The sequence below is a fragment of the Nesoenas mayeri genome (assembly GCF_963082525.1).
Source record: "Nesoenas mayeri genome assembly, chromosome: 8".
Lineage (NCBI taxonomy): Eukaryota > Metazoa > Chordata > Aves > Columbiformes > Columbidae > Nesoenas > Nesoenas mayeri.
In genome coordinates this window covers 22,095,444-22,116,627 of record NC_137554.1, presented here as the reverse complement: position 1 = coordinate 22,116,627, position 21,184 = coordinate 22,095,444, and the positions used below count along the sequence as shown (strand labels likewise).

The window sequence follows — 21,184 nt, the reverse complement described above, 5'->3', positions numbered from 1 at the left end:
TCCTGAGGTTCCATCGTGGTGAGGAATTTTCTGCCGGGGCTTTAGAAGGGCAAGCCATGTTTTGGAGAGAGGCGTTTCCTTCTTCCTTCTGGAAAGTGGACCGCACAGCACTTTTGACTTGCTGTAGGAGACACCTGCACTGCCAGATTCACTGGTACCTAAAACCACACCATAAGAATCACAGAATCATAGAATACCAGCTTGGAAGGGACAACAAGGATCATCTGGTCCAGCCTTTCTCAGCACAAGCCCGGTCTAGACATGCTGGCCCAGCACTCTCTCCAGCTGAATGTTCAAAGTATGCAGTGTTGGGGAATCCACCACTTCCCCAAGGAGATTATTCCAATGGCTGATTGTTCCCGTGAAAAATTTCCTTCTTGTGTCCAACTGGAATTTCCCCGGGAGCAACTTATACCCATTACCGCTGGTCTTTCCCATGTGACTCCTTGTGCAAAGGGAGTCCCCATGTCCTCTGTAGCCACCCTTTATATACCTCAACATGGTGACAAGGTCTCCCTAAGCCTTGAGACGGAACAAACCCAGTTCTCTCGGCCTTTCCTCTTACGGCACAAGTGTGCACACGAGAGGTGTGCAGAGGGTGCAGGGTACAGAGGTGTGCTCCTGCCCCCTGACCCAAAGCCACCAGGGCAAGCCTCAGGGTCACTGGCCACTACAGCGCTGCCAAGGGCCTGTCCCGAGCCCCATAGCCCCTCAGCCCTACACCCCCCTTGTAGGAAACAATTATTCTGCAAACATAAAAGGCTCAGGCAGGATCTCTCAGCAATTTTTTTAATAACGATATTGCAACACCGGGTGTTCTGCGTAAAGGTAGGCACACGTCATAGGGCAAAAAGCCCCTGCTTATATCCCCCAAAATCCCGACCGCAATTTCCCTCTCCTGTTCCCCATTGGTTGGGTATTTCAGGGTACACAGACTACGTGATGTGCGCCTCAGTTTACATACCATACCCTTCCCCTTATCAATCTATTTAAGGTATGGATTCCTGATACTTTGGCTACCCTTCCCCCTAAATTAACTTGTAAATACAGGTATCAGTATGTATACAGGTGTCAGTATATATCCCGGGAAGAGACTGTGTTTTACATTTAGGATGCATAGTCCGATGTCTCTCAGTCCTTCCCCCCTGCTGGGGTCAGACGCCAGGTCCTCAGTTATGTAAAAACAACAGTTATTCGTTAAACGTTCCTTACACCCCCCAGCCCCGGTCGTGCCCGCTCGCTGCCCGGCGGGGCGGACACGGCCCCACGGCGGGGACCGCGGGCCGGGCGGGGGCCGACGGTGGCTATGAGGGGGGCGCGGGGCCCGGCGCGCTTAGCCAATCGACGCCCTCAGCGCCTGGTCCGATCTCCCCGCAGCGCTCTCATTGGCCGCTCCCCTCCCCTCGCCTCACCGGCGGGGATCAACGCGGGCGGCTGGTTGGCGGGGGACGAGGGGCGGGGCCCGGGGCGGCCGAGCGCGCGAGCGGCGCATGGCGGGGTCCCGGCGGCCGTGAGAGAGCGCGGGCGGGCGGGCTGGTGAGCGGCCGCCATGTCGCCGGTGTGGTCGCTGTGCGCGGGGCTGCTGCTGCTGCTGCTGTGGGTGCGGCACCGCGGGCTGGAGGCCGTGCTGGTGCACCACCGCTGGGTCTTCGTCTGCCTCTTCCTCCTGCCCCTCTCCATCCTCTTCGACGTCTACTACCAGCTGCGCGCCTGGGCCGTCTGGCGCCTGCACAGCGCCCCCCGGCAGCACGCACAGCGCGTCCGGCATATCCAGGCGCAGGTGAGGCCCGCACCGACCCCGGCGCCCTCGCCCGGGCCGGGGAGCGGCTCTGCGGGAGGGGAGCTGGTCCCCCGGCCCCGTCCCTGCCAGCGCTCGGGGCCTGGCGGCGGCGCCCGCCCTCCGCGCCCCGGGGCCGGGGCAGAATCCGGCCGCGAATGCGGTTGCGGTAAAACAAATTAAAAAGCAAACGAATAAAAGCCGGCGGGTGCTTCCGCACCTGTGGGGTTGGGGTTTGTTTTTCTCTTTTCCGTGTCAGAAACTCCTCTCAAAGTTGCTGCGCGGCTGCTGTCGCATCCCCGGGGAGGGGCTGTGGGTCTGTACCTGTGTGTGGTCAAAATGTGCAGTAATGTGTGTGAGGTGGAAATGTTGGTCTGGATGGCTGGCCTAACACTGTGTCTTATCACCACTCACCTCCGGCTTCTCCACTTCCTCAGTCCCAAGAGATGATTGAAGGGGATCCGAAACTTATCCACCCAGAAATGCGGATTTCCTTAATGTTTCTCTGGTATTTATGCTAATTCTGCCATGTCTGCTTCTGTTCTCTTCCTTGTCTCTTGTGTTTGTTTCAGGTGCGGATGGATATTAACGTGCACAGAGTTATTATCTGAGGGGTGGGGGTTGTTATTTCCAGCTGTAGCAGCAGTTGAGCTTTGAAGAAAATGCTGCAGTTGGTATTTGTTCTCCAAATGTTAACCACTGTGGCTTTGCAAATTTCATGGGTCATGTAGTTGTATGGCTTGCACATTTTCCTTCTCAACTTTTCTCTTTGCCTGTTCATTTGCACACTCAGACCATTTTTTGGGCGTGTTTAGGAGGAGATGTTGCTTCATCAACCTTCACAGAACTATGATTGTTTATGACAGTGATAATGCCTCATTTCCACTATAGGCTTTTGCATGGGTTCTTAAAACTGACTGTTTCTTGCTATTTTTCTGAATACCATCTCAAAAAACCCAAACCTACAAGGTACTAGATATGCTTCCTCTACATAACTGGACCCCTCTGGTGGTATTTTATTTACAAGTTCAAATATCTACAGAGACTTCCAAAGCATCGCTACTCTACATCCAGGTTTTGTTACCTGCAGGTAACTTGCGTGTAGAGGAGTAACAATATTTCTGAATGTTTTTTCACAGGGAGGGAAGAATGTTTCTGCTATACATTATTGACTACGTGTGTATGCCTTACAGCGTCCATTCGGTTATTACCTCTTGCAGGTTCGGGAATGGAAAAACGAAGGCAGCAAAAGATACATGTGCACTGGCCGGCCCGGCTGGCTGACTGTGTCACTTCGTGTTGGGAAGTACAAGAAGATTCATAAGAACATCATGATCAACTTAATGGATGTTCTGGAAGTGGACAGTGAAAGACGGGTAATAAATTCAGCACAAAACTTTCATAATAATGAGGTTTACAGCTTTTTAAACTATGTTTGTACCTGAAAGGGTGGTTAGAGTCCATAAAGAACAAAAGATTTTTGTAGCAGTAGACCCAACAAATTTCAATGTGTGCTTGGATCACTCTATCCAAAAAAGCAGCATATGGAATCGCTTAGCTTTTAGGTGCTGAAGTCTAAAAGACCAGATTGATTTATGATTCGAGGGGCTGAGCAACAAGATGTTGAGGCAGAGGAGGAATCACTAAACAGTTTCAGCTATCTTTAGTAGCACTCTTAGGAAAGTAAGTCTCTGAATTCTGATAACAGATGGAGGTAAAATCCAGTTAGCTATATTTTGTCAGCATTAATGCTGAGCACTTAATTTATGCTTGGTGGGGTAAAATGTTTTTTTGTTGTTGTTTAGGTTGTTCGTGTGGAACCTTTGGTGACCATGGGCCAGTTGACTGCACACCTTAATCCCATGGGCTGGACTATTCCTGTGGTACCAGAGCTTGATGATCTCACAGTAGGTAAGGGTCGTTGTGATGACAAAAGATGCCCTGATTTTGCTGTGTTTACATTAGCTTTTTATGTAGTAACACAGTTTAAAGGTTCTGGAAATACGCTATTGAACCTTATGTTCTGTTGTGGTATTTATAAGCACTTCCGTTGGTTTTTTTTTTTGGTAATAAATAGTCTTAAAAGTCATGCCCATTGCTTGAAAGTGGGGGTTTGTTCTCATAAACTACCTTCATTTTGGATTGTGTTTCATTTGATTTGTTGTGTGCTCTCTTGATAAGGTGGCCTGATCATGGGAACTGGCATTGAGTCTTCATCCCACATCTACGGACTTTTTCAACACACCTGTGTGGCCTATGAACTTGTTCTTGCTGATGGAAGCCTTGTGAGATGTTCACCAGTAAGACAAAATGTTACTTTGCTATCATTTACAATGTCATTGACAGTTATCGGTATGGATGTATGATTTAGTATGACATACTTTTTGCAGACTGAAAATTCAGACCTATTTTATGCAGTGCCTTGGTCTTGTGGTACTCTGGGTTTCCTGGTTGCAGCAGAAATAAAAATGATTCCTGCCAAGAAATATGTCAAAATACATTATGAGCCTGTGAGAGGACTGCAGAAGATTTGTGAAAAGTTTACTGAAGAATCTAAGAAAAAGGAGAATAGCTTTGTGGAAGGACTCGTGTATTCCTTGGAAGAAGCCGTCATCATGACAGGAGTCTTGACTGACGAAGCTGAGCAAAGCAAGGTAACTAAAGGGAAGTGACTCACAAATCAAAGTTTAACTGAAACCCCAAAGTTTAACTAAAGCTTTACTATATGCCAATATAAAACCAGAATCATTATTAGATTGGAACAACCTTTTAACATGGGATTAAAGATCAGATCTGTCCACCAGAATATTTTAAATTACAGCTCTTTGTAACTATAATAGAATCTGTGTTCTAAATCTCTTCAATTGATAAGAAATGACCCATTGATTAGATTTTTCTAGCAAATCATTTAGTCCACAGCCTTTTCATTGAGGTACCTAAGGAAGAAGATAAATATTTATTTTCATATACCAGACAATGCTGTTTTAATTTGCAGTTATTCAGAGTAACTGTTCCCAGCAAGCTTTTAATACAGTTAATATTGGTAGAAGGCATCAGGGACATTTTACCAGAGAGACATGCTAGGTGTTCACTGCATCACTCACCATAGATGTTTCTCCTTTGCCATAATGACACTTTGGATTAATGATGGATTGAGAAATTGGAATTTTAGGAATGAATTAGCTTGTAACAGGCAAGCCTCAGCAAGCTTTATTTAAATTAAACCTAAATGGCAAGAAAGGTAAAAAGGAGCCATGTCTGTGGATAAATGAAGGCTCCCTAGATCTCTTGTGATAGTCTCGTTCAAACTGTCACAGAGGGTCTAACATTGATCCCAAACAGTAAAGGAATTTGCCTAGCAAGGTGTAACTTATCTGTATTGGTGTTTGCTAATGAATGCCTGTTTTCTTGCAGATAAACAGGATTGGCAACTACTACAAGCCGTGGTTCTTTAAGCATGTGGAGAAGTATTTGAAAGCTGACAGGACTGGAATAGAATACATTCCGTCCAGACATTATTACCATAGACATACACGCAGTATCTTCTGGGAGCTCCAAGTAAGACCAGTTCCAAAATTAAAATAACATCTGCAGGAAGGTACCCTGCTCTTCTGCTGGGCAACACTTGTGTCTTTCATGGCAGAAAAGAAAACAGTGAAGTTTATGGCAAATTTATAAGGCATTATGTCATAACCTCCTAATTTCTGATTTAGTGCTTTTGGTGATTTAGACTTTAAGTACATTATTTCAGCATTAAGCTTTTATACCTACTTAGTCATTTTCGAAGAGAGACAGTGGAAGAAACATGAATGTGAAATTATGGCTGAAAATTTGCCCTGCATAAACTCAGAATACTAATTACTGTAAATACTGTACAGCAAGTTCATTACCTTGAATTTCATAAATTCATTTGCTGTCATGTGCATTTGCCCAAAACTTTATTTGGGAATCTGAAAGATTTGAATCTCTGGAGTAAGATACTGAATCCTTTTAGCTCACAGAGAAGTCAAATAGGAGTTGGCTGTGCAGGAAGTACTTAAAATTTTACAGCTTTAAAATCCTTTTGCAATTTGATCTTATATGTGTTTATTCTTGCAAGAGTTCTATAAGTTTAGCTTCTCATGAGCTCCTTCATTAGCTATTTTAAGATAATAGCCTACTGTTCTCTGACCTTCATTGTCCGAAAGTGTTTGAGGCTCAGTATGTTGTGATTCATATGACTGAAAATCAGTCATTGTATCTAGAAGAGGCTGAGGACAGAGCTGCTTGGTCCAGACCTCTCTTATTTGTTCCTATTTGTATTATAGCAGTTTAGCAAAAATATCAGCAGTTAAATTTATTGAAAATCTAGATTGATATTGCTCTGAGGATTCTGAAGTATTGCTTTGGGGGTTAGTTACACATTCTTAATTCAAACTTTTTTTCTTTCCTTTTCAAAGGATATAATTCCTTTTGGCAATAACCCTGTGTTCCGTTACCTGTTTGGCTGGATGGTTCCTCCAAAAATCTCTTTGTTAAAACTCACCCAAGGAGAAGCTATTCGAAAGCTGTACGAGCAGCACCATGTTGTGCAGGACATGTTGGTCCCAATGAAGAGCCTTGAAAAATCTATCCAAACCTTCCACGTTGACCTTAATGTAAGAACATGTGTTTTTAAACTACAATGACTCTTGGACTGGGTGTAATAACAACTGTGACTGTTGATCTTAAGGCGTAATAGTCTGTCTGTGTAAAAGGTTGTTATTGGATCCTGGGGAATGCTGTGCTTTGTGAGTCTGTGACACAAGGCAGCAGTAGAAATCAGTGCAGCTTTCTGAAAAACAAACAAACAAATGAAAAACATGAGATTCAGACATTTCTGAAAAGGTTCATCACTTAGTAAAACCTGAACTGATTTTTCTTTCACCTGAAATCACTGGCAGTCTCACTAAAGCCAAACTGTGGGAATTAATTTCCCTTTCTTTCTTTTATTTCTGGATTTATTTTAGTTAGTGTAAGAAGTACAAACTTGGCAATTTCGGTTTTAGACTGACCTGGAAAATAAAACTCTTCATTCTCTTTTTACTCTTAATGTGTATTCAGTTGTTGCTTTGGGATCAGGGATATTTTTTTTCATTACAGATTTTTAAGGGGAAAGAGAAGTAATTCTAGGAGGACACAGCACATATTCTGAGCATCTCAATTTATTTGTATTATGGTCATTAGAAAGTACAGTAAGAGAATTGGAAAGGAAGAGCTGTGCCAGTTTCAATCCCAAATTGGGAAGAAGTCCTCTTAGCTCTTTGTCACCTTTATTAAGAGGCAGCTGAAATGATTATTCTGTTAAAAATAAGTGATAAAGTGTTTTCTTATTTCTGCAGGTGTACCCTCTTTGGTTATGCCCTTTCATATTGCCCAATAATCCTGGTATGGTCCACCCAAAAGGGGATGAAGCGGAACTCTATGTGGATATAGGAGCTTATGGAGAGCCTAAAAGGAAACAATTTGAAGCCAGAGCTTCAATGAGGCAGATGGAAAAGTTTGTAAGAAGTGTGCATGGGTAAGGTTCCTGCTCCTTAGAATAGTAATAACGCTATATCATTTACACCCATGTGATTTAATCACAGTTATTTAATCCCACACACTTCAATATTGCAATAATTTAACAAGCGCGATAACGGAAAACTGATTTTAATGGCTAATTTTGCTGTTACGATTTTTAAATATGATTTTACTTGCGTTATTTGATCGCAAACTCAAACGAGCACGCTGCCTGAAGTTCTAGCAGTGTCACCCTGGGCATGTGGCCGCTCAGCAGGGCCAGTAGCCCAGCCCTGAGGACAAGACAGAACCAGAGCTGTGCTGGCCGCTGTCCCCAGAGGAATCCCGCAGGCTGTTGGAGCTCAGGCAGCCTCCCTGCAGCCCTTGGGACCATCCTGCTCCCCCCTGTCCTTGGAGCATCGTGCTGCAGCTCTGCCTTGTCCTTGCACAGAGAGTCCAGCCCTGACGCGCCCGCAGTCCCTGCGCCGTGGGGGGATCTTCCCTCCCTGACAATTTGTACTTCCACAGTGTCCTTTTTTTCTCCTGCCCTGATTGCAATCACACCGCAGTAGGCGTGAGATGTGTGCCCGCCATCTGTCACAGGCTCCTGCCAGCCTCATTTGCTGTGGTAGCGTCAGTGGAGAAGCAGTAACAGACTTGTTTCTCAGGAACTAAAAAACAATTACGCAGTATTTTTACACCATCAGTATAATTTATCCACATTTCTATTTTGCTTCTCAGTCTAACAGTGATTATTATCTCATGCAGCTGAGTAACAGTGGTGAGTCTGCTTCCAGATGATTTGCAGACTGTAAATGACTTCTAGCTATAAGTGATCGGCCAGAGAACAAAGCAACCAAAAGTTAATTTTAAGCTTTTTTTAATTGAAATTAAGCTTTTAATTTAAAGCTCTTGACTAACAAAGTTTTGTCTTTTCTTTACCTGTCACTGGAAAGTTAACGATGAATAAAAGCTTAATCTTACGGTTTCATAATCACACAACAGTAGAGGTTTTGTGTAACAGTTTGTGTTTTACTGCTGTACTCTGGATTTGGCTTCATTATAGAGAGCAGGGTATGAAAGTAAGGAAGAGCCACAGCTAAATGTTGATTGCATTCTTTTTTTTAAATGGACCTTTGTTACACTGTGCTTCATTTACACTATAAATTTATCTTCTCGGCCTGCTGATTTGGCAGGCCTTTGTCTTCCTTGTTATTTTCTCAATGTCCAGTTCAAAGAAACCTTAAAAAGTCACGGCCGGTATTGCTACATCTGCCTTGAATGCATTTTGTAATGCATTTCGTAATGCAGATTAATGCGAGATGCTGTGACTGTACCTCCACGGATCATAAAACATGCAGAAAAAATGCCTCCTTTTTCTGAAGCTGGAATGAAAAGGTTTTGAATGGAAGAAAAAGAAAAGCAGGCTTTCAAAAGTAGCTCGAAAAGTATTTCTTGGGGGCTGTTCAGGTTATGTGTGGTTTTTCGTGCAATGGGCCAGACTCTCAATTTGGGGGAACTCCTGTTCTCCAGGCTGAACAGTCCCAGTTCCCTCAGCCGCTCCTTGTAATGGAAGTATCAATACATTGATGGTTAAAGAAGTGTTCTCGACCAAATTTTGAAAACAACAGTTGTTTTAATTGCTTTATTTTCCCATCTTCCCAAAGTGACTGTAGAGGTGTTCTGCTGTTTTCACCATTACATGTTATTTCCTCTTGGAAAACAGCTCATGGTAATGTTAAATCCACAAAATATAGTTGACTGAGTGTCCCAGCATTTAGATTTTTTTGTTTTTAAAAAAGCGTTTTTGATTGGGTTTTTGTTGAATGTTAGCTATTTGTATCTTGCTTTTTTTTTTTTAACATCCTGTTTTGAGGCTTTTGGCACAATTAATACTGAATCTCTGTCTCTGTTTTTCCTTCTCCAGTTTCCAGATGCTGTATGCAGATTGCTACATGACCCGTGAGGAGTTCTGGGATATGTTTGATGGTTCGTTATACCACAAGCTGAGGGAGCAAATGAATTGCAAGGATGCCTTTCCAGAAGTGTATGACAAAATCTGCAAAGCTGCAAGGCACTGAATCTGGATGATCTAAGCAAGCAATCAGGGAAAGATGAATTTACCTATAGCTAGTCAGTATATCCTTTGGAAAAAAAAAAAAAAGCTTTATTGCTCTCCAAATACGCTCATTCTTGTTGATGTTTAAAGGTATGAATTCCTGCTTTATGAATTTATGTTTCTTTGTATGTTTTAAAATCAATTTTACGAACTCAGAGTGATTGTTTATAAGAAATCTGAAGTGCTGGCCTTTGTATCTAATGTAGTGACATAGGTGAACTCACCTGTTTCCAGGCACAAGAGAAAATATTGGAAAGAAGAAGGTGCTGGAGTTACACCAGCTGTGTGCTAGAGCTCTATCTAACGTGACTTTTGAAAGTCATAAGGAGGGCTCAGATATAGGTGCCAAAGCTGAACACATTATCAAATTAGTCGTGATGTGACAAACATTTGCCTCTGGTCGGTAACCTGTAGAATGGCTTAGCAAGGTACCATCATCTCCGGGCTGTTTGGTGGTGTGTGAGGTGTGTACTAAACCGCTGGGCTTTTATTGTCCTATAGCGTCTCTGCAGAGCAGTGAAACCTGCTCTGTTGCAAAACCAAGCACTGAGGTGTGGAGACAATGCTTTTTACTTGTGCCTATCGGATTTGTACTGATTTTTATTATAAAGTGTAAGTGGATATAGGTTTTAGGTACTTTTTAGTTGGTTAATAGTGTGTTGGGTTTTGCCATGAAATGTCAATATTCTGGCTTTGTTAGACTACCAAAAAAAAAAAAAATGCTGCTGTTTCATGTAGCCAAGTTTTAATTTCAGTTCTTACTCATTGCGGGTCAGTTTATTTGGATTTGTTTTGGTTTGGTTTTTCATTGTTGCTTAATTTTAGTGCCTTCTAAGTAAGCAGTTGGAGGAAGACGTGGATGATTTCAGACCGTTATGCCCTGGCCGATAGAAAAAGGAAGTCAAGACTTTATTTATACGATGTTTGTTAGAACAAGCGGCTGTGGATAAGAATTCTTGTTGTGCATCTGGATACACGCAGGCTTTGGTTCTGACTCCAGTGACATTTTTGCTTTTTGTTTTAGCTGGATTAGGTTGATAGGCTTTGTAAAAGGGCTGTTTCCCTCACCTGCAGAGGAAACCAACAGCAAGTGCTGTTCGGTTCCCCTGCTGCTGCTCGCTGGTGAGAACGGTGCAGTCACGCACTTCAGACGGTCAAGCGTAGAAATGTTTTGACCCTGTAGCCAGAAACATGGTTCCAAACCAAGCGTGTGCCTTGTCCGAGCAGTACTTAAAACTGTTACTTGAAACATTACTGAGCTGGAGGGAAAAAGAAGTCATTTTCGTGAGGCTTGGGTAGAGGGTGACATGGCAAGCGTTTTAAACAGTGAACAGTGGGAGGCATTGTAATTTTTATACAAGTGCTAAACCAATGATTTTATTTATTGATAGATGGATGTTTATGGTCCAGATGAAACCAATGATAAAGCAGTAACAAGTTCAGCCTGTTAGTGATGCACGCTGGGCAAATTGTGTGCAAATAAGGTATCCATTAAGATCCCATGCAGGGGATGGGTAGTGGGGGGAGACGCAGCCAATGCAGAGGAACCACAGAGCCGAGCAGGAGCTGCGTCAGTGATCCAGGAGCATCTGCTGATCCGTTCCAGGCCTCAGGGTATGCAGGAAGGCAACGGCTGGTTCTCAGGGTGTCATTTGCCTTCCTGGACACACCAGACATTTCCTTGTCCTGGAGGCAAAGCTGCAATTTCGCCCAGCGCTTCTAAAATAATGTGCGCAGAGCGAGAATGGGTTTGGTCCGCTTTTAAAGAGCGATGTTAAAACAGCTAGAGGATATGCAAACACTTTCACTTAAGTTGTGTTTCTCTCACTTATGTACTGAGGATCTTTAGGTATGCACTGTATTTGTTTTTTTTCACTCCTTAATTTATTGGCAAACTTTGTATGAGGTGATTGGGTACTGTAACTGTACCAGTCACACACGTGCACATGCGTAATTGCTGTTGCTCTTAATTTTTGGTTGTATAGGCTGTTTAAAATAAAGACCTAGCCAGCCTACTGTTCAAAGCTGTGTCTCTTAATGAATGATTACTTACTTGTGTTTATAATTTTTCCTGCTCATTGTATCATTACAAATGGTCAGCAATTACTGAAAGAGACCAGAGGCATTCAAGGTGGTTGGGGGACATGAGGAGCCCAGTATAGAGGTGGTGCTGCAAACAGCTTTGAAGGAATGTCATTGAAGTCTGCTCTTATCTCTACCTCAAGTCACACCCCTACAAAGGAAACACCTTCTAGCTGAGCCTTAACCCTTCCCTTACACCCCACTAACTACACAGAACCTCATTATGCCAATTATCCTGATTATTTTTTTTTTCCCCCTCCTCACCTCCGTCTTTGCTTGTGACATTCCATCCAAGGAGGACAAAACCCCATTTTGGATTCAGGTACTACAGCAGTTAACACAGAGAGCTACCTCATTCTTCTCGCTTCACACTAATCTAATCCCTGGTTTGAATGATCAGCCACAGAAGCAAGGATGAAGATTCAGTGCACTCTTTAGCCTGAGGAGTTTTGAATCCACATCTTCTGTTTCCTTGAAAAACACCTTCACAGCAGCTCTGCAGACTCATTCAGAGCCCCACATTCTTTTAATAGCATTCTGTACTGGCCTAGGCTGACACTGCATTTCATAAGCCTCTCTTGTTACCTCAGCACTCACCCACATCACAGCTCAGGTGTTTCAGAGATCTTCCTCCTTTGCCTCTCTAGGACAAACAACAAGATTTATCTGAATTTCTGCAGTTCTACCTGTGTTCAATTATCTCCCCCACCAAAGGATAATTGCAGATTAGTTAGCATACTTAATCAGCCACAATTAACACTTAGATTTAATTATTCTAGTCTGGTCTAAACACTAGTAGGAGACTTCACAAAGGTTAATTCCAAGTGAACCAGTGTGTTTCCAGTACGTTTTTAGGGCCATCCCTTGTTACCACTGACACAACTCTCTCTTCATTCCACTTTCCCCATTGCCTCTAGGTTTTAATATCCTACAAAACCAGGAACAATGACATTAAATTCTCCCTAATTCCCTCCAGCTGCTTATAGACATTGGCACTGTTGATGCAAGTGAAGCTGTTGTGCGATTCAGACCCTTGCACCAGCTAAAGATGGCACAGGACAGGTACACAGGCAGTTAACCAAGGTTTAACTTAATTATCTTTTTGTGAAGGCCAAGGTGGAAATAATTAATTCCTCAACAGAAAAGTTAGACTGCTGGTTGTCTAAAAGTGTTTTATTGCCACAGGACAAGACTTGAGTTGTTTCCCATCCCTTGAGTTGCATGGCAGCACACTGTGAGTATTTTCATCTACCCCATCTCATCTGCTGGTATGTGGCATTTACTCACTGATTTGAGCTTCCCCGCAACATCTTATGTTTGGAAAACAGTAGTGAGTTCTTCAGAGGTATCTGGACATCGTGGAGCAGAAATCAAATCACTCCAGTTGGTTTTAGCAACAGGCTTGAGCCGCTCACTGTGGAAAGAGGATGCGATTCAGTGGGCTCGAATTATTGGCTGGTTTAATCTCAGTCTTACTGAGTACAGAGGTGAACAGAGCTCTTAAAAACCTGCCTATTCCCTAGAACGCACAGCTATAGCCCAAAAAGTGATTTTGGATGTAGTGTTGTTCGATCAGAGAGACGCATTTGAATTCCAAGTCCTGCTCACTGTTCAGATTTTTTAAAATTCCTCCTGGAATTGCAAAATTACCAAAGGCAGGCAATACTGAAAGCTAGATTTCAAGATGCTTTCTCCATCATAGGGTATCTAACTTGTGGCTGCCCCACTGAAATTTGCTGAGTTGTATTCAGCCAAGCCCAGTTCCTAATTACTCTCTGGAGATCAAGACAGACCTTTGCAGAGCTGCCAACCTGCAGTGCCACGGCAGCACTTTGCTCATCTCGGCCACAAGCAAGGGTGAGAGCAGAGGGCTGTCCCCGGGCCTCTCATTAGCAGAGATCAAAACGGCTTCACGGGGCTTTCACACCAGCGATTTCAAAGCCCTTTGTGGTGGAAGTGAGCCTTGTTACCTTCCTTCCTTGGATGGGTAAACCAAGGCATGGCCTGAGAAACAGGATTTTTGTTCAGTGCTGTTGCTGGCACTGGGAATGAGTGGAGACAGACAAGCTGCCCCCTCTAACTTGATGGAAGCTATTTGCCTGCACCTTCACTGCAGACAAATCACATTTTGCAAGATGCAACAACCACTCAGTGCTTTGACCACACAATCATCCCATCGTACATCAGCTGTGAGAGTAGCATGCAGAGTCACCTCAGAGCTGCTATAGATGATTTTCCTGTAAGCCAGTGTAAAATCTCCTACACCCCGCTTCTTGGACAGACTTACAGCAAATAGGCATCACGCTTCAAGTTGCTCAGGTACCTCTGTACATCATACCGGTACAGGGACTGGTATCTCACATTCTGAGGGTATTTTTCATGCTTGGTGATGTTGTAGCGACCAACTCCCACACGGTTCTGGAAGGAGAATGTCTCATGTGCTTCCCCCAGCAGAGGCAGCAGGAGGGACACAAAAACGGTGGTGCCTTCACATGGCCAGGCCTTCAGTTGCAAAAAATACAATAATAGGTGGCATTCCTTAACCAAGCCGGGCCTATACGTCAGGGGAGGGAGGAGAAGAGACACTAATTGGTGTTAACCCAGCCACTTCCCTTCATTAGCAGTTCCTCTCATCACAGTGGTCTGTTAAGAAGTCAATTAGCTCTGTGGGCTTGAGCACGCTTGTCAGACGCCTACTGCTCACTGTAGTCAAGGGCTGCCGTGTCGCAACCTCCCCACTGAAATCTAATCTGTCGAGTTCCCCCAGCAATTACGAACATGTCTTCATCCTTGACCTCTTTCAAGTTGCCTGTCCTGCACTCAGCTGGATCAAGGAGAGAAGCCACATGGAAGCCTGTTCCTCATCTCCAGCCAAGGCGAACTATTTCAGACTAAAGCTTTCCCTCCCTGCTTTGAGCCCTTTGGGCTTTGTTCTGGCTCTCCATGGGAAAGCTGCCAAGATGAATACGGCTGCAGGAACAGGTATTAAGGGAAAGGCTTGCACTAGCACTGGCTCTGCAACATGCTGCTGATGCTGCTACAGGAAAAAACGGCTTTCAAGCAGCAAAATATGACTTTCTGGGAGGATACAAAGAGCTCCTGGCACCGAAAAGGACTCAGACCCAGCTGCCCTTGTTCATGAAGTGCATCTGCTTGCTTGCAGCTGGCGTGAAACGGAACTAATGGGAAGAGCTGTCTGAGCATCCCCTGAAAAGGGCAAAGGCCCAAGGATGCAGCAGAGATAACATGGTCACTGCTGAGCTCACCTGCCTCTGGGCAGTGTGTGCTCAGCAGTGGGTGCCCAGCGTGCTGCTGTATGCAGGGGGCACCTTCTCCTTCACCTGGCAGGACACTGGGCCTTAGTCACTGTTTATTCTTTAGAAACCTGTTCTGGGGAAGAGTGACAGCACCCAGAGAGGGTGCTAAAGCATAAGCATGTGGCCAAGTCACCCAAGTTTCCTTGATAATGGGGAGAGAAAAGCACCTCCTGAGCTCAAGCCTGCCTTCTATCGCAGATGGCCACCTGATGTGGGACTTCTGCTGGGGTGCTGCTCCCCTTCAGAGGACACACCTAACCTTCAGCTGCTGAGGAGTGCCTACCCTTCCTTCGGCTCAGACTTTCGTCCTCTGCTGGGTGTGCTGGTCATGGATTGGGGATGGTGATGGAGGAAGCTCAGAGTCTGACCATTCCTGCATCCCTCTCTCACTGCCTTGTCTGTTCACTCACCTCGTTCCCAGTAAAGAGGCGGTAGGACTTTCTGTCAAACCTCTTGGCAGACGTCCAGAATGGAGGTTGGTTGGAGTACACCAATCCCTCAACAGGCTTTGGGTTATATGTGCCCGGCCCCACTGCATACTGAGCAGAAAGAAACCTGTTATGCTTCAGTTTGCTTGTAAAAAGAGGTACACAAAGTCGAAGAGCTGCCCATCCATCCATCCAACCACCCACCCCTCCATCCACCCAGGGCCTAACGCATCCCCACCGCAGGCACCCGCTGCACTGCTGGGGATGCTGGTGACACCCCATCCATGTGATATGTCCATGTCCCCCCTGACCGTCTCCTTTGGGCACTGGCTGAGCGTGGCCCAGAAGATCCTCTCCGTGGGACAGCCCGGGTTCCTCGGCATGGTGCTGAAGCACCCTTTCTTCTTGTTCTCTCTCAACATCAGCTCGTCCAAGAAACTCCTGACAGTGCTGGTGCTCGGCTTGGTGCGTCTCTGCCAGGACAAGGGAATGGTGCGAGAGGCTAAGCTGCCGGTGGTCTCTGGGGGCACACCATCCATTAACCTGGTCTGGGTGAAGATGTCCCTGCTCATTGCAGGGTGGTTGGACGAAGTGACCTTCAAAGGTCCCTTCCAACCCAAACTATTTTATGACTCTGTGATCCATCCCTGGATTCAAGGGAAGTCAAAGCACAAAATTCAAGTGGGACAGATGCATCCTTCTCACAGTGTGTTGGCAATGCCACAGCTCTCTGAGAAACCTCGTCCAGTGCATGATCCCAGGGCAACATACCTCCAAGGCATGATGTCCCCCACCAGCAGGCTTTCTCCTGTCCCCTGAGAAGGTCTGGCCGGGGCTGTGCACCCGCTGCAGCCCCACATCAATGCTGCTCTTCAGGTGGTAGGTGCCAGGTCCCAGGCCACTGCCCTGAGGGATGGAGAAAGGTGACAGGGGCTGCACTGAGTGTGGGACAGGGCCACTCCACCAGTGTGTCCCCAGGGAGAGGGACAGGACTTGCCATGGCTGCTGGCAGGACACACTTTGCTGTCCCACTGTCCATCAACCCTCGTGTGCTGGCCGAGCGCTTGTCCCTCTCCTCGAGGCGGGTGTAGGGGTTCCCACCGGGGCCATACGTGCCAGGGCCAGGGACACAGTCCTGCAGGAGAGGTGGGTGACTGGGAACAGTCCCCAGCCCAGCAGGAGCAGATGGCACCCACAGTAGCTCCTAACCCTTGCAAAGGGCTTGTTCTCTGGAGGAACCAGCCCAGAGCCAGGGGGCACCATTCCCCAGCACCTCCCGTGTCAGGGTGCGGCTTACCCTGTGGCTGTCCCTGAATCGCTGCTCCCTCGTGTCGCAAATTCCCCGGAGGCTGCAGGGACGTGTTTCCTGCAGAAAGTCCCTGATGTTGTACTTCCCTGGGCCCAGCCTTTCCTGCTGCAGGAGGAGAATAAGAACAGAGCTGGGTATCGCTGCCTGTGCTGCCTGCACTGCTCACCCCCAGAAAATGTGCACGGAGGGCAGGTGAAACCCAGCTCTTACCCAGCGTCTGCGGCTCTTCATTATCTCCTTGAACTGGAAATGGGGCAGCTGATTAAGCCTGGAGGCCATCTCTGCTCTGGCCCAGCCAGAGGCTGGTGCTTTCCCCTGCAAGGCAAAACCCGAGCCCAAAGCTGAGCCCAGGCTCCGGCAGCTGTGGCTCCACAGCCGGGTGAAGAAGGGTGAGGGACAAGGGGATCTGCTGCTCCACGTCCCACTCCATGCTCTGTGTTTTCTGGGCACTGGGAAGGCACCAGCAAGCTCTGGTATGAGCAACACACATCCCACAGCTCCCACCCAGGGTGCTCCCAGCCTGAGCTGGGTGTCCCATACCATCCTGTGCAGAAAGAAACTACTTTCCAATGGGCACAGATGATCTGGGAGGTGAGGGGAGCTACACCGTCCAGCTCACCCCATGCATCCCAGCTGGTGGCCTCACCTGGCTGCCCATGTCCCTGAGGAGCCCCTGCAGCCCCACGCTGAGACCTTTGGACCCCAAGGGCTGCAGGGATGGTGGCAGCCCTTGCCGTGGCAGCTGTCACCGTGGCACCCGGCATCCCTGTTCCCCAGGGAACGTCCACTCCCAGGAACGGACAGGGCCAGGGTCAAAGCAGAGATCTTGATTGCAACGGAGTTTCCCAGTCTGGCTAATGCAACATATTCAGGGCTTGATCCAACCATTTACTAAGCTTTCATAGGGACAAATTATCTCTAATCTGCAAAAAAGTGTAAAGCAACTGCCCAACCTGCCAATCACACTCTGCGAAACAAAATGCAGCTTTTAGTGCTTGTGTGCTCTGTGGTACCATATTTCCTGCATTGGCAACATCACTGGAGGGAATGAAAGTATTTGTGAAAGTCAGCCAGATTTGAGAGTCAGAGCTGTGGGCTTGCGAACCCTACAAGCTGTATAAGAGCATGCCCAGGGTCCATCAGGACGTGTCACCTCTCTGTGCTGAGACCCCAAGCCGAAACTGCAATCCTCCGCAGGATGGAGTGAGGTTCAGCCGCTGAATGACTTGGCCTCCCATCTGCCCTGACTTCTCTTCCCTAGCTCTGGTCTGGTGCTGCTGGAAAGAAAATAAACGTTTTCCACCATCCCAATGGGGATCCAGGACTGTAGCTTCTCTATAACAGACCCTTTTGATTGCTTTGGCAAGGGTATAACCCAGCGCTGCTGTGCCAGGCACTGATTTGGGCCCTTTGTTCACCTTCCCCCATCCTCAGTGCTTTTCCTCCTGGGGCGATGAGGGGAATCCCAGACAGAGCTGATACCCGCAACCCTGCCACACACAGAGCAGACACATTTGGCCCAAATGGCAAAAATCAGCCCCTGGCAAAGCAGTGGGCAACCAGATCAGTGAGAGGCTGGAGGGACAGCAGGACCTTTATTAGATTCCTCCAGCACAGCTGGAAAAAATAAGGAGCACAGACAGAGTTTCAGGCACAAAACCCCCTAGCTCAGCCCCGCATTCAGTCCTGTCTGCTCATTTAATAAGAGATATCACCTTTCCCCACAGACCGCATGTCTTGTACAGCTTTAAACTCTCCTGGTTAAAACACCATCCCAGCAAATGAATCCAAGATGTTTTTGTCCCTTTGATCAGCATAGCAGGCAATAAGTCACTGATGGAAACATGCTTGGCTTCTGCGGCTCAAAAAGGCAACTGAAACAGCGAAAAACAACCCTCCAGTCCTGAAATGACAGGTGAAAATCTTCCATTTTCTGGACAAAAAGGGGTTGGCCAAAGGGATATGCAATATGGCACAGGGTGTCCTGTGGGACTCACACACTGCACCCAGGGACCTGTCCTGCTCCTCCAGCCTCCGAGGCAGCCACTGCGCTTCTCCCAGGCAGCTTTTGCATTTCTTGTTTAATTGTGGTGAGAAATCATGTAGGGAGAAGTAATCACCTGACAAAACCATGAAAGGCCAGTCTGGGAGTGAAGTTGCTACCTGGCAGCCAGGAAATTTGTGCCAGATCTTGGCTCTGATGCTGTAATGCTGAGGGAGTGCCCCGGGACGTTGAGTCACCCTCGACTATTTAACCACTTTAATGCTCCCAAGTCACTCGGGAGCATGAAAAATGTGCCCTTTTAATCCCTTGATTTTGCCCATTCCCAGCTCCTTGTAAACAGGAGTGTACATTAGTATTTTGCATTATACAAGAGTCACAAAGATTTCTTCCAATCTCACTTTTAAATAAAATAAGGGCTCATTCACTCCCGAGGGAGCACCGTGCGACCACGAAGATGCTGCGACCCGACGCTGGGTGGGACATCGCGAGTGTCCCCGCACTCTCCCGTGTGTCGCCCCAAAGCAGACACACCGCGCTCCCGCCCGCCCGGCAGGTGGCGCCCCGCCGCCATAGCGGCAAAAGCATAGAGTCCTGGTCTTCTCCGCCTCCACGTGATAGAGGATTGTGGTTCCTATTGGTTGTGTCCACGGGGGGGGGGGGGTGGGCGTGGTTCTGTCCATAACCCGGAAGGGGTGCCTGCGGGTACACACGTGTTTTTGCGCACCTGTATCGGTACCGCCCGGTTCCCGCCCCGGGCAGTCCCCGCATTGCAGTCAGCGCTCCCCGCTGCCACCCCCGCAGGCCCCGGGTCCCCGGCCCCGCCATGGAGGCCTTGCTGAGAAGATGGCGGCTCCCGGCGCTGCGCGGCCGCAGGCCCCGGCACGGAGCCCCGGGCAGGGCGAAGCGGCTGCTGCTCTCGCAGCTTTTCCAGCCCTTCAACCTGCAGGCGGGTGGGGAGGTGGGGTGCGACGGCCGAGCCGGGGAGCTCAGCTGCCGGAGCCAGAAGCTGATGCTGCAAGCGGGGCTCATCCACCCCGCCAGCCCCGGCTGCTACCACTACCTGCCGCCCACCGTCCGCGCCATGGAGAAGCTCATCCGGGTGATGGATGAGGAGATGCAGGCTGTGGGGGGGCAGAAGGTGAACATGCCCAGCCTGAGCTCGGCAGAGCTGTGGCATGCCAGTGGCCGCTGGAACAAGATGGGGACGGAGCTTTTCCGGCTGGAGGACCGGCACGGCAAGGGATACTGCCTGGGCCCTACACATGAGGAGGCAGTGACGGAGCTGGTGGCTGCTCACAGCAACCTGTCCTACAAGCAGCTCCCGTTGCGCCTCTACCAGATAACCAGGAAGTTTCGGGATGAGCCCAAGCCCCGCTTTGGCTTGCTGCGCAGCCGGGAGTTCTACATGAAGGACATGTACACCTTTGACACCTCCGAAGAGGCGGCTCGGCAGACCTACAAGCTGGTATGCGACGCCTACTGCAGCCTCTTTGACCGCCTGGGCCTTCCCTTTGTCAAAGTGCAGGCGGCCACGGGCAACATTGGTGGCACCATGTCCCATGAGTTCCAGCTCCCGGCAGACGTCGGCGAGGACAGGCTGGTGCTGTGCCCTGATGGACATTTTGCGGCCAACGTGGAAACGCTAAATGGGGAACAAACGTCTTGCCCCATGTGTGGGGAAAAACTCATCCAGACCAGAGGGATTGAAGTGGGGCACACATTTTATCTGGGCACCAAGTACTCCTCTATCTCCAATGCTGTCTTCTGCTCCCCTGAGAACAAACCTCAGCTGGCAGAAATGGGTTGCTATGGCCTGGGTGTCACTCGCATCCTTGCGGCCTCCATTGAGGTGCTCTCTACAGAGGACAACATCCGCTGGCCCAGCCTCATCACACCCTACCAGCTCTGCTTCATCCCACCAAAGAGAGGCAGCAAGGAGGAAGAGGAGGGAGCTGCGCTGCTGGACAGGTTGTACAATGACCTTGCTGAAGTGCTGCCACACCTCGCGGGTGACTCGGTGCTGGATGACAGGACACAGCTGACCATCGGCAAAAGGCTAAAGGACGCCAACAAGCTGGGTTACCCCTACGTGATCGTAGCTGGGAAGAGGGTTTGTGAGGACCCCTCGGTCTTTGAGGTCTGGAATCAGAATGCTGGTGAGGTTCTATTTCTCACCAAGGAAGGTGTTATTGAGTTACTGAGTAAAGCACAAGTCCCTTAAACTCTGAATCTCTTGTGTTTGCTGCACTTTCTTCTGAACAGCCTTGGTTCCTTTTCAAGGATGGGCAGGTTGCCAGCAATGGCTCTGGGTGAGCGGAGCCTCATCCAGCTCCCATCAGAGCCAGCTGTGGTGTCTTGCAACTGCGCTGGGAGTGAGCTAGGGTTGGCTCACATTCCCCTATGGGGCTGGGGGACATTTCTCCCTCTGTGAGCTGTTTTTGCCAGCACATGTAGCCTAGTGCAGCTGTGGGAGCGTTGGCAAGGTCAGCCCCTCACTGCCTCTCCATGGCAGATGGCTGGTGACCGTCGTGTTGGGTGCACACAACATCTGAAGCTGCAGGAGGAGGGATGGAAGGGTTTCCCTCACCATTTTCAGGTGCTGAGTTCTCAGCATGAGGAATGTTAAG

General features: G+C 47.9%; 3 protein-coding genes across 3 annotated transcripts; 2 read left to right on the top strand and 1 right to left on the bottom strand.

Moving 5' to 3' along the window:
* Nucleotides 1-1,549: 1,549 nt before the first annotated feature.
* Nucleotides 1,550-9,561, top strand: DHCR24 (24-dehydrocholesterol reductase; the record flags this gene model as incomplete). The annotated part of the gene is made up of 9 exons (XM_080348904.1): nt 1,550-1,780; nt 2,998-3,153; nt 3,583-3,688; nt 3,959-4,077; nt 4,168-4,431; nt 5,192-5,335; nt 6,217-6,414; nt 7,138-7,316; nt 9,225-9,561. 9 exons carry the CDS (start codon nt 1,550-1,552, stop codon nt 9,376-9,378), a joined length of 1,551 nt encoding a protein of 516 aa, XP_080205030.1. The 3' UTR covers nt 9,379-9,561.
* A 3,248-nt stretch (nt 9,562-12,809) lies between these two features.
* CIMAP2 (ciliary microtubule associated protein 2) lies at nt 12,810-17,210 on the bottom strand (the record flags this gene model as incomplete). Its single annotated transcript, XM_080349081.1, has 9 exons — nt 12,810-12,912; nt 13,786-13,916; nt 15,226-15,354; nt 15,555-15,716; nt 16,015-16,149; nt 16,241-16,378; nt 16,541-16,657; nt 16,763-16,867; nt 17,199-17,210. 9 exons carry the CDS (start codon nt 17,208-17,210, stop codon nt 12,810-12,812), a joined length of 1,032 nt encoding a protein of 343 aa, XP_080205207.1.
* Nucleotides 17,211-19,262: 2,052 nt separating this feature from the next.
* On the top strand, nt 19,263-20,778 carry PARS2 (prolyl-tRNA synthetase 2, mitochondrial; the record flags this gene model as incomplete). The annotated part of the gene is made up of 1 exon (XM_080348719.1): nt 19,263-20,778. Exon 1 carries the CDS (start codon nt 19,381-19,383, stop codon nt 20,776-20,778), a length of 1,398 nt encoding a protein of 465 aa, XP_080204845.1. The 5' UTR covers nt 19,263-19,380.
* Nucleotides 20,779-21,184: the final 406 nt, after the last annotated feature.